This window comes from Mastomys coucha, unplaced genomic scaffold (assembly GCF_008632895.1).
Source record: "Mastomys coucha isolate ucsf_1 unplaced genomic scaffold, UCSF_Mcou_1 pScaffold20, whole genome shotgun sequence".
Classification (NCBI taxonomy): domain Eukaryota; kingdom Metazoa; phylum Chordata; class Mammalia; order Rodentia; family Muridae; genus Mastomys; species Mastomys coucha.
The window spans coordinates 43,720,555-43,734,978 of record NW_022196903.1 but is presented as its reverse complement, the minus strand read 5'-3'; the positions used below and the strand labels follow the sequence as shown (position 1 = coordinate 43,734,978).

The 14,424-nt window shown below is 47.5% G+C and overlaps 1 protein-coding gene across 1 annotated transcript; it reads right to left on the bottom strand.

Annotated features, from left to right (window-relative positions):
- Positions 1–4,431: 4,431 nt before the first annotated feature.
- LOC116098863 (amiloride-sensitive amine oxidase [copper-containing]-like) lies at positions 4,432–9,615 on the bottom strand. Its single transcript, XM_031381803.1, has 6 exons — positions 8,644–9,615; positions 7,626–8,541; positions 5,805–6,090; positions 5,354–5,486; positions 4,960–5,098; positions 4,432–4,463 (listed from the first exon to the last, which is right to left on the bottom strand). Exons 1-6 carry the CDS (start codon positions 9,613–9,615, stop codon positions 4,432–4,434), a joined length of 2,478 nt encoding a protein of 825 aa, XP_031237663.1.
- Between the last annotated feature and the right edge of the window lie 4,809 nt (positions 9,616–14,424).

Here is a 14,424-nt window from a genome sequence, read left to right as displayed (position 1 = left end):
TTTTTTTTGTCACGGACTGGGTTTTCTTACAGGGTCCCTTGTTCTGCGGGACGATAGGTTCTGGCCAGGTGTGCACGGGATTTGACTTTGACAAATAGACACTACACAAGAAGTTCTATCTGAATGTGTTTCTTAAAATGACATGAGGCTTTTACAATCGTTGCAAAAGAGAAATGAAAAATCTGGCAGCTCAGTAGTCGAGGTACATCTGAGGCCACCTAAAACACACTAAGTCTAAAACAGCAGACATCTCCTCTGGACTGGTGCAGCACCCCCGGGCTCTGAGTATGTTCAGGCTACATGGTCCTGGCCAGAGTCCCGGGAGGCTGCTGGTGCACCAGCCAGGAGGGTAGAGGCTTGAATCTCAAGTCCTCAATGCTGAATGCTGGAATCTTCAATTTTGAATGCGCAAATCTTGAATGCTCAATCTCTTGAATCTCGACTGGTGCTGCACCCCCCTGGGGCCCAGGGCCGGTGGTGGGGGGCACGAATCTTGAATGCTCAATCTCTTGAATCTCGACTGGTGTTGCACCCCCCTGGGGCCCAGGGCCCGGGGGGGGGGGGGCTACGGACTGCATGAATCTTAAGTCGTAGTCCACCAAAGTTGGTTCTAATCCGAGTGCAAGCGAGTCCAAATGCTGAATGCAGACTGCTGAATCTAGCTTGCTAAATGCTCTATGCTGTCTCTCTTTCTGTAAGCTTTAATGCCCTTTAATGCCTTTAAATGCTGGAAGCAATTAGAAAGGCTTAACATTCCAAGCCAGGGTTTAACTAGGGCGTTGGAACCTTGGTGAAGGTCAGGGAGCAATGTCCGAATTTTCTTTTTCTAGCTGTTAAGAAATGATATCTTGGTGGGCCCCTAGCACACATGTATGAGGGCATATCTGGGCTATCTCTGAGTCTGGGGTGCCAGGCGACAATGAGGAGGCAGGAGACTGACTTTCCTTGAAGTTTACACCTCAAATACCGCCGTCACGCAAAGTGTGCGTGGCATTTTTTTTTTTTTCCCAGACAGGGTTTCTCTGTGTAGCCCTGGCTGTCCTGGAACTCACTCCGTAGACCAGGTTGGTCTCAAACTCAGAAATCCACCTGCCTTTGCCTCCCAAGTGCTGGGATTAAAGGCATGTACCACCACTGCCTGGCCACAACTTGTTCCTTTAACCAAAAAATCCAGTATATTCTTCCTGTACTGGGCAGCATCTTGACGGGGAATACAGAGTTTTTAGCCAAAGTCAGTAACTCGGATGGCATCAGCTCCAGCTCCTTCTTGGTCATTAGGAAGTTGTACGCACACACTCTAGCTAAAGAGTTTTCAGGTTACAGAACACCCAAATCACGTACGGGGCACTCTGCCACTGTCATCTGTAGGCACCAGGCAGCAGACACCAACCCAGTGCCAAGCTCCTTCTGGTCAGCCCTGTGACTTTGGAACACAGCAGAACAGAAGAAAGGACTTGGGTATTTCTCTTTCCTAGCCAGCACCACTGTGCCATGGCCCACCCAAACCGTGTGGTCATCTTATCAACCAGGCCTCTTTGCTTATCTTCCATGAAGCCAGGGACAGTCTCTGGGTCTCCGCCCGATTCCAGCCCTGTCCATGCCTCTTTGTGTGCCTTAACTAGTCTTCCCTCTTCTGAAAAATCTCTTTTAGTGTTTATATGTACATGTCTCCCATGTTTCCAACCTTTGTTTCAGTGTTATCTCAGTGGGGAGTACTCCTCAGCCAGAAGCACTGCAAGTTGCAGCAGCCCAAGGCTTGGTCCTGAAGGGTTTCCAAGTGCTCATGTCCTGGTGGAGCAGAGGGTCATGGGGATGGCAGACTACATTTTGATGCTACAAAATACCTTCTAGGGGCATGCATTTTGGAATTCCATGTGGGTGGTCAAAGTACAGTCTCTGGGCTCAAGTCCTGGGGAATCACAGAGCCAAGGACAAGCTGTATGACTTTGGCCATGTGCTTAAACTCTCTAGGCTTCCACTGTCTTTAGCTGTGAAATGGAAATAACAGCAGCTATGTGAACATGCCTAAGGCAGTGGAAGGAAAGAAGCCGACAGTAAATGTAAATGTGTGGAACAATGACCAATGGTGGCCTTCTGGAACTCACAGCAGAAGAGAAGCTATGCTTCTCTTCAAAGTGAACTTTGATGATACAGCCTGGACCCCAGCAATTCTAGGGCTGAGTTAAAGATAGGAAACTCCTGCCTTGCCCAGCCTCTTCTGCCTTCCCAGTGTGGACTCAAGCTGGGGTCCTGTGGTGATCAAAACTATAGGAGTGTCTCTGTCATATTACACTAAGTTATGAGCCAGAGGGAAATTCTCTTTCTCTTTTGAGGGAAGGCATGATCAGGGATTTCATCATCTAGCCTTATCTTCAAGACACCCATAGAATACATGGAGCATGGATCCAGGGAAGGTTGCTTTTTTCCTTTGTTTTGTTAACCCAATAGTTTTGTTAGTGTGGCTTACTTAATAATGAGTGAGCTTTGTGTACATGAACATGGCTATACTACTGTAGGAAAGGACTCCGTCCCCAGTCAAGCATTAATTCCACATACATCTTCAGGGAGAAGTAGGCCACAGGGGCTCCCATGTCCATGATAAGGTGTTGTTGGGCCATCTTGTATGGTCTCAGACATCATTTGTGGCTGTTTTGGGAGGTGTTTCAGGTTTGTGTCCACAGCGAAGTAGCGCATTGCCCCATATCTCCTCCCTATGTCTTACGTCTCTCCTACTTTAAGCATTCACTCTATGGTTCATGTGCTACAAATGCTAAGCCACAGAGATGCTTCACTACTACCCAGAGTCTATTGCTATTCCAGCATTCCTGCTTGCTGGGCCCCCAGAAGATCCTGACTAGTATGTGCAACAGTCACCAACCATTGAAGTGTCAGAGAGTGTTCTCACAGAGCTCCAATCCTGAAACTTCCGTCCCTGCAGCTTAACCTTTGCCTATCTCTAGTTTTAACTGTCTTTCCAGAAGGGAGCTGGCACCCTGCATTTGGCAGTGTGTATTCCTGATGCTTTCATGTCCTCTATGGCTGGCTTCCTACTTTCCAATCGCTTACTCCCAGATGTCTTTTTTTCTTTGCCCAGAAGAGCGAAGGTGTGGAAGAGGCTGAGAACAATCTCTTCCAACATAATAACATGGGCAGCCCAGGGAGGAACACACTGGCAATGGGACCACAGGCAGGGGGCATGCCTGCTCCCCAGAACACACTTACTAGCAATGCCATACTTTACCATGAGTAGCCTGATCCTTGCTTCCTAGGCCTCTGCGTCTTTTCTCTTTCTCCTGTCCCCTGGTCCTCTCCCTCCCTCCATGCTAGTCTTCTTAGTGTCCTATTGGATGTACATGTGAGCTCTGGTCTGCCTGCCTCTGCACCACTAAACCCCACTGCACACACAGTATGAGCAGACAGTGAGAGAAAGACAGGATAAACAGAGGGACAGCCCTCACATCTTTTATCTTTTTGCTTGTGTGTACTCTATGTGTATTTGTATATCTTATATGTATGGCCATGTATTCTTTGGTGCATGTGCACGGGGTGTAAAGTGGCAATTGATATTACATGTCTTACTCATTCCCCACATATTTATTTTTTTATTTATTTATTCATTTATTTATTTATTTTGAGGCAAGTTTTCTCACTGAACCCAAGTTCATTGAATTCTGCTGGAGCATCTGGCCAGCAAGCTCAAGGGATCACCCTGCCTTTGCCCTGCCTAAAATCAGTGCTGGGCTGTACACATGGGACATGGTGCCTGACTCTACATGTATGCTGAGCATCTGGACTCAGGATTCTATGCTTGAGTGCAAACACTTTACTGACTAAACCTCTGTCCCACCTCCAGCCCTGCAGGTTCCAAATGGACAAATGACAGAAAATGTGTTTCCTTGCCCTTTTCATCTCTTCAAGGACTCCTCATTCCTCCCATCCTTACACCACACATACACACACACACACACACACACACACACACACACATGCACACACACCAAAGACACACACACATGCACACACACAAAGACACACATACACACATACACACATGCACACATACATACTACACACACAGGCACACACACACAGACACACACACAGGCACACACTCACACAGACACATAGACACATAGACACACACACATGCATACACGCACACACACACACACATAGACACAAACACACAGACACAAACATACAGACACACAGACATTGAATGTAGTACATACTAGTCCTTTTCTATTTTCCTTTGCTACTTGGAATGCCCTGTAGGGTTCTTCTGTAGATTACAGATGTAAGACTCACGAACTTCTTTCATCATCTGGCACCACAGTGGTGCAGTGCCCTTGTTTATTGAGCTATTCATCACTACAGATGGAAAATCAGTTGTCTCCAGGCTTCTGTTGTTATAGACAGTGATGCAGTGAATCAGCACACACACTGGGCACGAGTTGGATAGGCTAGAAGAGTGACCAAAGGGTGAGATGCTGATAACCATGTCGAATTTCCTTCTGCCTACCTAACATTTAGGTGGGACAGTACCCCAACAGGTTCCCTGAGAGGGATCAGAAAGTCTCAGACATTGGAAACTCACCTGGTAGAGGACTCCAGTGTCTTGGCTCTGCTTCCTTTGCCCTCCCAAGGTAGTCTTTTGAGGTGCAGTCAGGAAATGTGAATGGAGCCCAAGGCTAACCATCTGAGCATGCGGCTCACACTCCCCCATACCCCTCACCCCTACCCCGGCACCTGCACCTCTAAGAGGCAGCATACAGTGATGGAGATGGAAGGGTTTGTTGTCTGTCTTTGTGGGGTGCAGGTGGGTGTCCCTGGAGCTATTAGGTAGGAGCTGGGCCAGACTCTTCACACAAGATTGTGTGTCTCATTGTAACTGAACCTTGCAGGCATTGAGTAGATCTTTCAAGGACCTGGTGCCTGATATAGCTGTGGCTTTTGTACCTGTATATCTCTGGAAGTTGTTGTAGAAATCAAATGGCTGGAGCAAGAATCCCGCAGAGTTCCCCGGTGTAGCCATGCTGGGGGCATTCGCAGAATGGTGGTTGTGTGAGAGGCCGACTGTCACCCAGGCCACCAAGTCCTATGGCAGAAATATGAGTCTCAGTGGGCAGGGCAGTGCTGAACACTGGCTACCTGAAGGCCCTGGGGATTGTGGTATTTTTATATATATATATGTCGATAAATATCCTAAGATATCCTTGGCCCCATTTGAAAGAGGTGGACTCATCTGTCCTGACCTCTGACCATCTGTCCTTGCTACAATCCTGAGGCTAGTAAAATCTCATCATTGACTAGTGACAAGACTAGAGGTGGGCAAAGGAGACTGGGTCAGCACCTCATCTTCAATGTTTTCATTGTTGTGAATGAAGTTCTCAAAGACCATAGGATAAGCCCAGTGGTGGTTCTGGTTGTCAAGGCTACTGTGGAACCGCTCAGACTCCTGGTACTTAGTCACTGCCAGCTGGTACCTGCAAGCAGAGAAGCATACGAGTAGCTTCAGGAATGGGCACTACCTCTGATTCCCTCCATAGAGACACCATTGCAGCCATGGATAGGGAAATTGCTGCTGCCCCAGAATGAGTGATAGTCTTTCATGGACCAGAAAGGCTTCCCATCTCTGTCTGTCAGCCAGAATTCCCATGAGCTTCCCCCTCCCTCCCTCCCTCATGCACTAGGAGGCAGACTCAGAGGCCAGCAAAAACATGACCTCTTAGACAGAAACTGATCATACAAGGTCACTGAGGGAGCTCCTGACCTTCAACAGCAGTTTGTCTGAGTCCCCTCACCTGGGCCACGTGAAAGCTGGTGAGGTCTGCCAGCCTGGGGGCAACACTTGCTCAGCCATGGAGGGGATATGCAGGCGGTAGCTGTGGCCGTGACCCAACTCATTCTTTTCAGTGTTGCTAAAAAGCAGGTACTTGGGCAGAGTCTGCCTGAAGTGGAAGGCAGCCTGGCGCTCCCAGGAGTACTGGGTCTTGTGGAGGATGGGCTTGACCTGCTGGCTTCTCTGGTTCCAGGGGTTGATGATATTTTCGAGTTTCATTTTCAGTGTCTGGAAGCTATTCTTGGTACCTGTATCACGAGGAGAGGAGGGCAAGTGTCCAAGGGTTGGGACAGAAACTTCCTCCCTGTTTTGTAGACTCTCCATGCTAGGCCATACCCACAGTCAGCCCATAGGAAGAAGCTGGGGCCAGGCACTTGGTTAGCACTGTGGGAAGAAGGGAGGCCCACAGATGAGCTAGACAGCTGTGTCAGCAGGGTGACCACAGACTGTTTTCTAGAGATCCAGTCGGCTACCTTAGAGGCATGGAACGTTTCTTAGGTCTGACTACTATTCGTATACTCTGGGATAGAGGGCCAATCAGGGCTGAGAGGGTGACAGCTACACACCTGGTCCTGGTACCCATATTGAGGACATTGTTCTGTTACAGGATTTGATGTTGAGCATCACAGGGGTGCTATGCCTCTGTGATGACATCACTATCCAAGAAACACTGGACACCCAGATGACGCTGTGGTCATCTCAGTGCTGGGAGGCAGCATTTCTTTCTTTCTTTTTGTTATTGTTATTGTTATTGTTATTATTATTATTATTATTATTATTATTATTATTAATCATCATCATCACCATTGTCTTAGTCAGGGTTTCTATTCCTGCACAAACATCATGACCAAGAAGCAAGTTGGGGAGGAAAGGGTTTACTCAGCTTACACTTCCACATGGCTGTTTATCACCAAAGGAAGTCAGGACTGGAACTCAAGCAGGTCAGGAAGCAGGAGCTGATGCAGAGGCCATGGAGGGATGTTCCTTATTGGTTTGCTTCCCCTGGCTTGCTCAGCCGGCTCTCTTATAGAACCCAAGACTTCCAGCCCAGGGATGGCACTACCCACAAGGGGCAATTGAGAAAATGCCCCACAGCTGGGTCTCATGGAGGCACTTCCCCAACTGAAGCTCCCTTCTCTGTGATAACTCCAGCCTGTGTCAAGTTGACACACAAAACCAGCCAGTACAACCATCACCGTTATTATTATTTTACTTACTCATTTTATATCCTGCTCACTGCCCCTTCCTCTCTCCCCCTCCCATAATCCTTCCCCCGTATCCCTTCCCCTCTGAGTGGGTGGAGGCACCCCTGGGTATCCCCTCACTCTGGCACATCAAGTCTCTGTGAGACTAGGCACATCCTGTCCCACTGAGGCCAGACAAGGCAGCCCAGCTAGAAGACCATATCTCACATACAGGCAACAGCTTTTGGGATAGACCTTGCTCCAGTTTTTCGGGACATATGAAGACCAAACTATACACATCTACTACATATGTGTGGGGGGAGGGGGAAGGTAGCATTTCTGACCTTTCACGGCACTTCTTCCCCCAACATTGCATACCATTCCACTCACACTCAACAAAGGGAACACACATCCCACATTTAGGGCAACCCCAGAGTACCATTTGTTGTCCCCAGTTTTTAAGATGTGTGATGTTTCTTTATGTGTGTAAGAAGGCTGGATGAACGCAGCCAACTTTATGCCAGGGAGTCTTAGCCTGTCTCTTGTTATGAAGTATTTGGACACTTTAGTGCCTGGGAGGGTCTGGTCTCAAGACCTACCTGCCACATCCAGGTCAATGCGGTAATGTGCTAGGTGAGAGTGGACATTTCCAAGTAGGTGGGTGTGCAGGCGACTGTGGTAGAGCAGCCCTTCTGAGGTATAGAAAGTGGCATGAACATACCCGGTAGCATACATCTTGCCTTCCATCATGCCATTGGAGTGGAAGATGAAGTCCCAGATGTAATCGTGGTTGTGGATCGTTGATGTTGTCCTCAGAACAAGCATGGGTCCACTCAGCCTGGCATAGGAACTGAAGCTATTTCTAAAGTTAGAGTAAAAGTACTGCCTAAGGGGCATTTCAAAGATACAGAGGGCTCGCTGAGAGAGGACAGGACTGTCACTGTCATAGTAGTGGATGGCGTCCAGGAAGGTGGCTTCATGGGGACAGTCAATGCCAGGAGTTAGCTGATGAGTAATACCTCCTAGGCCCCAGCCCACATCCATGTACTTTGTCTCCCTGCCTGCAGCTGTGTGTCCTCTATACAGTGCCATAACCTCTTGCACACCAACCTCATAGGCAATGCGTTCACCTCTGAAGTGTACATTAAAGAGCTGAAGCCCATAAGAAGAGTGCAGCTTGAAGAAGAAGTTCCAGTCTCCATAGAGCACAGTGTTGTGTTTTAGTTTGTAGCGGGGAACATTGGGCTGGGCCATCTGAGGGGCCCCCTTGCTGATAGTCATAGGAAATAGAACATAAGGCTGGACCACTTGAAATCCACCATTGCTAATAGGCATGGGAAATTCAGTATGGGGCTGAGCCATTCGAGGGCCACCCTTGCTGATGGGTGTGGGAAATTCAGGATAGGGCTGGGCCATTCGAGGGCCACCCTTGCTGATGGGTGTAGGAAATTCAGGATAGGGCTGGGCCATTCGAGGGCCACCCTTGCTGATGGGCATAGGAAATTCAGGATAGAACTGGGCCACTTGAAGGCCACCCTTGCTGATGGGTGCGGGAAATTCAGGATAGGGCTGGGCCATTCGAGGGCCACCCTTGCTGATGGGCATGGGAAATTTAGCTTGGGGCTGGGTCACTCGAGAGCCACCCTTGCTGATGGGCATAGGAAATTCAGGATAGGACTGGGCCACTCGAAGGCCACCCTTGCTGATGGGCATGAGGAATTCAGCATGGGGCTTGTAGATGGAGAACTGTGAAGACTGCTTTGTAGTCTTGGGCAGTGGATCCTCGAGGACCATGGTCTCCACTTCTCCAGCTGCGTATTTCTGAGCCAGTTCCTCTGGGCTATTGTAGAACTTCCCATTATACCAGAGCTGCTCTACTCTCCAGTCCCGGACATCTGTGCTCCCATGATCCATAAGGATCTCTAGTCCTGTGGGCTGCAGGAAGTAGCCATCCATAATGCGCTGCAAAAGAAACCAGCTATGGCGCTTTCCAAATGTCATAGCACGAGGGCCAACATTGGTAAAGGTCAGGCAGCCACCATTGCAGTCCTGCAGTGTGAAGCCAGTGGTATCAAAGAAAAACTCTTGTAAGGGCTTGGTGGCTATCTTCAGGGCATGGAAGAGGAGGGCAGACTCTACTTTGGACATGGGTCTGGATGCCCATGACAGTTCCTGGCCTCCCTTGCGGTTCAGTTTTCGCATGTACATGGGCTGTTCAACCGGCCCCACAGCATACTCGGTGACATTGGGGTACTCCTGGGCACCAAAGTAGATCAGGACACGGGCTTCCCGTAAAGGAAGCATGGCTCCTTTATCTAGGAAAGCCAGCACCTCATACTTCTTGGGCATCAGCATCTCAATGAGGAACACAGAGTTCTTGGCCAAGGTCAGTATGGTGGATGGCTGCAGCTCCAGCTCCTTCCTGCTCATCAGAAAGTTGTGCACACACTCCAGCTCCTCCGCACTCAAGTCCCACAACACCCGGGGCGTGGTCTTCAGTGCCCACCTGGAGTGCTTTGCCACAGACATCTGTACCACCAAGATGGTAGTCATCCAGCCAAGAGCCAAGATCCTTTCTACCAGGCTCATGGCTCTGAAGCAAAGCAGAGGAGGGCTCTCAGGTATTTATTTCTGTCTCCGAGCAAGTACCTCAGAGCCCCTAGTTGTTGTGTGAACTCCTTCCTTTATCCAGATGAAGCTAGAGCTGTTCTCAGTGGTGTCTAGGCCTCTCTCTGCAGAGAGTTGTTTCCTTTCTTATTGTCAAATCTCTTATACTCTCTCTTATCTAGATATTGCCCATGCGCTTCTCTTTTTCTCAGTGTTTTCTCTGCGGGGGAGCATTTATCAGCCAGGAACACCATGAGTCACAGCATGGTCCTCACTGGCTATGAAGCACTTCTGGGCTGCCAGCAAAATTCCCTTTTTGAACACAACAAATTTTGTGTGAATATTCAAAGCGCAGGCTCTGGGCTCAAGTTGCCTGGGATGAAGTCCTGGGAAGTCATAAGGCTAGGAACTACTGTGTGAGCTTGGCCAGCTTATGAAATTCTCTGGACACCCACTGTCTTCACCTCTGAAGTAGAAATGGTAGCAGCAGTATGCACATCCATAAGACTCTGGAGAGAAAGAAGCCGATAAGTGTAACCGTGTGGAACAGCACTGGCCTTCCGGGACACACAGCATGCTGTCTACTCTCTTTAAAGTGAACCCTGATGATAGTCTTGGCCTCTGCACACTGGAGGTTCCAAGCCCTGCAGACTGGCTGGACTGAGTCTAGGCTGTGGAGCAAGGACAGGGTAGTCAAGACTATTTGAGCACTCCTGTAAGGTTATCCTAGGAAGTACATCCGTTAGTACCAAGTCAGAGATAATATCGTTCTTTCTTTTGGTGGAGAAGTCATGGTCAGACATTTTATTGTTCAACAAGGTCCCCCAAACAACAGCGAAGGATGTCTTGTCATGCTGCTGTCCCTTGTACTTGTGGTTGAGGTGGGCTGGTCAGTCACACTCTATGTAGAGTGCATGGAGTCTTTGTCTCTTGTGTACATGTTGTTACTGTTACCATGCCCGTTCTTCCAGATCCCAACCTGATCTAGATACAGCTGAGTCCCAGAAAGAAGCTATTTCCTGTATACCCACCTACACAGGAGCAGTCTCACACCTGTCCTTGACCCCACTCTGCAATCCCACTCACTTGTCCCTCTGGGTCTCTGACTGTACTCCCTCCTGTAAGTTTGGTGAGGTTCAAAGCTTTGAATTATGGCTTGGTCCTCAGGGTAGGTGGAAGGATTCTGAGAGATCTTTGCTGTTACAGGTTAAGTGCCTTGAGTTTCATTGATTGACAGGAATCTGGAGAAAACTCCTCCGCTGAAGCACAGAAGGGGGGTCATAGGTCAACATTGCTATGTATTTTCCACCAGTAATGGGGTGCAGGGCCACGGACCAGGGTAAATTTCACCTAAAAATGGCTTTCAGGGTAGTAATTAGGCAAAAGGAAGCATAGGTGCTCATGAGGGATGTGAAGGAGGAACTGGACGATAGGCCGTGAGCATCATGGATGCTCCATGGTTTCTGTTTGAAAATGTCTTGTGTTGTATGCGCCTCTCACAAATGTCAGGAACAGCCTGTGTGCTCACAAAGTGCTGGTTTTCATGGGGCTTCTTCTATCCAGAGAAATATTTCCACTTGATTTCTTTATATCGTTTGTATCTTCTGTCTTTCTTCAAAGTTGGTTGACACTCTTTCTTACCAAGGGACTTTCTGTTTTGGTCCTGGACATCCCACTCACTGTCCCTCAGCATGTTGGTATTTAGTCTCCAGAGAACAAGAGCTCCTGATTGCAACAGTGAGAGATGTGTGCTGTACCTGCCCCATCCCTTGTGAGCTGCTGGACTCACCCAGCATGAACCAGCCCAGTGTGTGTGTGTGTGTGTGTGTGTGTGTGTGCGCGCACCTCAGCTCTTCTGTCCTTGTGCCTCTTGGCCCTGGTGATCACTGTCAAGGCTGGCCTGGGGGTTCCTTTGCATTCTTCTAGGCTACCTATGGAATAGCTTGCTTGTTTGACTTAATGGAAATGGTCCACCTAGAGGAATTCCCTTTGTTGCTATGGTAATTTGTGGATGAGACAAGATGCTTCTGGATGAACTCAGAACCAGGGAAGAAGACATGAGCTTCACTATGGATCTACTATCTATTTTTAGACAGGATTCTTCATCTCAAAGGGTATTTCATATCTTTATGTTGCACCTCTCTGTCTGTCTGTCTGTCTGTCTGTCTGTTTGTCTGTGTTTCTCTCACTACTGTCTTCATAACCTTGGCTGGTTTTTCCATATTGTTCAGGATGGAAACCATTCCTAGTACTGTTTACCAGGTCAAATCCCCATGGCTGGCTAGGTCATAGCCCAAGGGAAAAATCTAGTACTACTGTTGACATATTTGACATAGTTCCCTAAGTTTGTAATTTTATACCATAGATTAGTGTATCTCTCTTCTTTTTGCAGTAGATGGTATTTAATACAGACTCACACCTGTCAACATGTAGAGATAAAGAGACCACAGGGCATCTATATTATACCTCTTCCCTACAAAGCTTGGGACCTTTTTTTTTTTTTTTAATTAGATATTTTCTTTTTTTACATGTCATATGATTTCTCCTTTCCCAGTTTCCCCTCCAAAAAACAAAGAAGCAAACACACAAACAAAAGCAACAAGAACAAACCCCTGTTGCCTCCCCCCTCCTCATGCTCACCACCCCACCCTCTTCCACTTATTGGCCCTGGCATTCCCCTAGACGGGGGCACAGAACCTTCACAGGGCCAAGGGCCTCTCCTGCTTGGGACCTTTTTAGAAGAGGGAGCAGAAAGATTATAAGAGTTAAGGGAGTAGATATCTTCAGAGACATAGTATTTTCTGGGCATGATGGGGCCATTGCACATGTGAGCCCACACTAGCTATTTCTGATGGACAAAACTTTCACAGCCCCAATCCTAGCATGGATGGGGAGGGCTTATGACATCCCACCACTCTCTGAGGAACTATTGGTAATTGATGGCTGCCAGGGGAGAGTCAGGTTTCTTCAGGAATGTGGGCTCTAAGAGCCACCCATGCTCCAGTAGACTATCTCACACTTCTGAACATACAAGCAGAAAGAAGTAGACTGGGTGGGTATTAAGAAAAGAGCACATGAAGAGGGAAAATAGTGGTATGAGGGAGTAGGTTTGGTCCAAACACATTATAGTCATATTAATATATATTTATTTTGAGTAAAAATATTATATCAATATATATTATTGTTATAAATATATAATGTTTATATTATATATTTAGTGGATAATATTTAGTGGATAATAAAATACTTAAATTTTCTTGACTCTCTAACTCCTGCTCATCCTTTTCCACTTTCTGGATAGACTCTTATACTTTTTGAGTCTATGAATATATAACTTTTGTGACCAAATGGGTCTTATTACAGTTGTTTACAATAGCACAAGAGAGAGTATGTCTGCATGATTATGGGCGACTTGATGGAGGGTACACCACTGAAGAAAATTTCTCCTTCTCTTATCCTCAGGGAGGTTAGATCCCAATGAGTCTCTCTACATCTTGTGGAGACCTAGACTTGATGTTTTGGTCTGAGACAGGGCTCACTAAATAGCCCTGACTCATTTGGAACTTGTTATATTGATCAAGCTAGTTGTGACTTCACAGAAATCCGTCTGCCTTGACTGTGCAAGTGTTGGGATTAAAAACATTCACCAGCACACCCAGCTCAGATTTCTTTTTTCTTTTTTTTTTTTTTTAAATTTGTTTAGTCTTTCACAATTTCACACCTCTACAACATCTAATTTCACCAACCTTTCATTGTCCTCTCCCATGGCACCACCTCCAGCTAAATGGCTTTCTCTCTCCAATCAACCCTTTTCTTCCTTTCACGCCTTTGTAGCTCACTGAGCTAATAAGGTTGCTTGCACAAGCACATTTGATATTTATTTACCGGACATGGGTAACTTATCAGTGGCTACATCACTGAGGAATATGACTTCAGCAACCATGAACTGCTTAAAGCTCCTGGGGGATAATGGGCTTTATGACTCCCACTTTCTCCCATGAAGGGATGATGATGGGACCATAGACTTCATTTTTAGAGGAGTTTTAGCATCATAGAAGTTGAAGAGGAGGGATAGGGAGCTACTCCATATCTTTGACTCTTTCATTGAGTCTTCTCACTATCAGCATCCAACAGTGTGATCCATGAGTGACAACTGCTGACCCATAGAGACACTCCATTAGTACACCAAACTCATAATGTATGCCAAGGTTCATCTTGTGACACATCCAAAGAATCCTGACAAATGTATAATGACAGGCTCCTGGGATCACAGTACCGAGGAGTGTTTGTTCCAATGACCTTAAATCCTCTACACTCTCCCTTCTCCCCCTCCCTGCAGTTATTTATACCTCTGCCAACCATTGATACATTGCAGTCATCCTGAACAGTACGAATCCTACAGAAGGGACTGTGTTTTCCAGTGTCTCCATGTTCTTCACAGCTGATCTCCCTCTAGAATCTCTTATCTCCAAATGTCATTTTGCTTGTCGGAGGAGGAAGAAGATGAGGAAGAGTGTTTAGAACGCTCTTCTCTGACGTAAGTGTGCAACAGGGGGAGGGCTACAATGGCAAGGGAGTCACAGGGTACGGGAGAGCTTAGCACTCAGTGACCCTCTCTGCTGCAGATCAGAGGCATACCCACGCCCTGCAAACCCCTTCTGTCAGTGATGCCCTACGTCCCATCAGAATGTCCTGGAGTGACTTCTTGGTTCCTCTGTTCTCCTGGCTTTCTTGGCAGCCTACTCAGTGTCCTATTCCATGGGCCTCTGAGCTGTGCTCCGGCTGCCTCTG

Bases quoted from the DNA above. Each gene is read 5' to 3' on its own strand.
- LOC116098863 (XM_031381803.1), bottom strand. From the start codon at position 9,615: ATGAGCCTGGTAGAAAGGATCTTGGCTCTTGGCTGGATGACTACCATC. The intron at 6,091-7,625 runs GTAGGTCTTGAG...CTCGTGATACAG, and splicing joins CATTGACCTGGATGTGGCAG to GTACCAAGAATAGCTTCCAG. The intron at 5,487-5,804 runs GTGAGGGGACTC...CTCTGCTTGCAG, and splicing joins CCAGCTTTCACGTGGCCCAG to GTACCAGCTGGCAGTGACTA.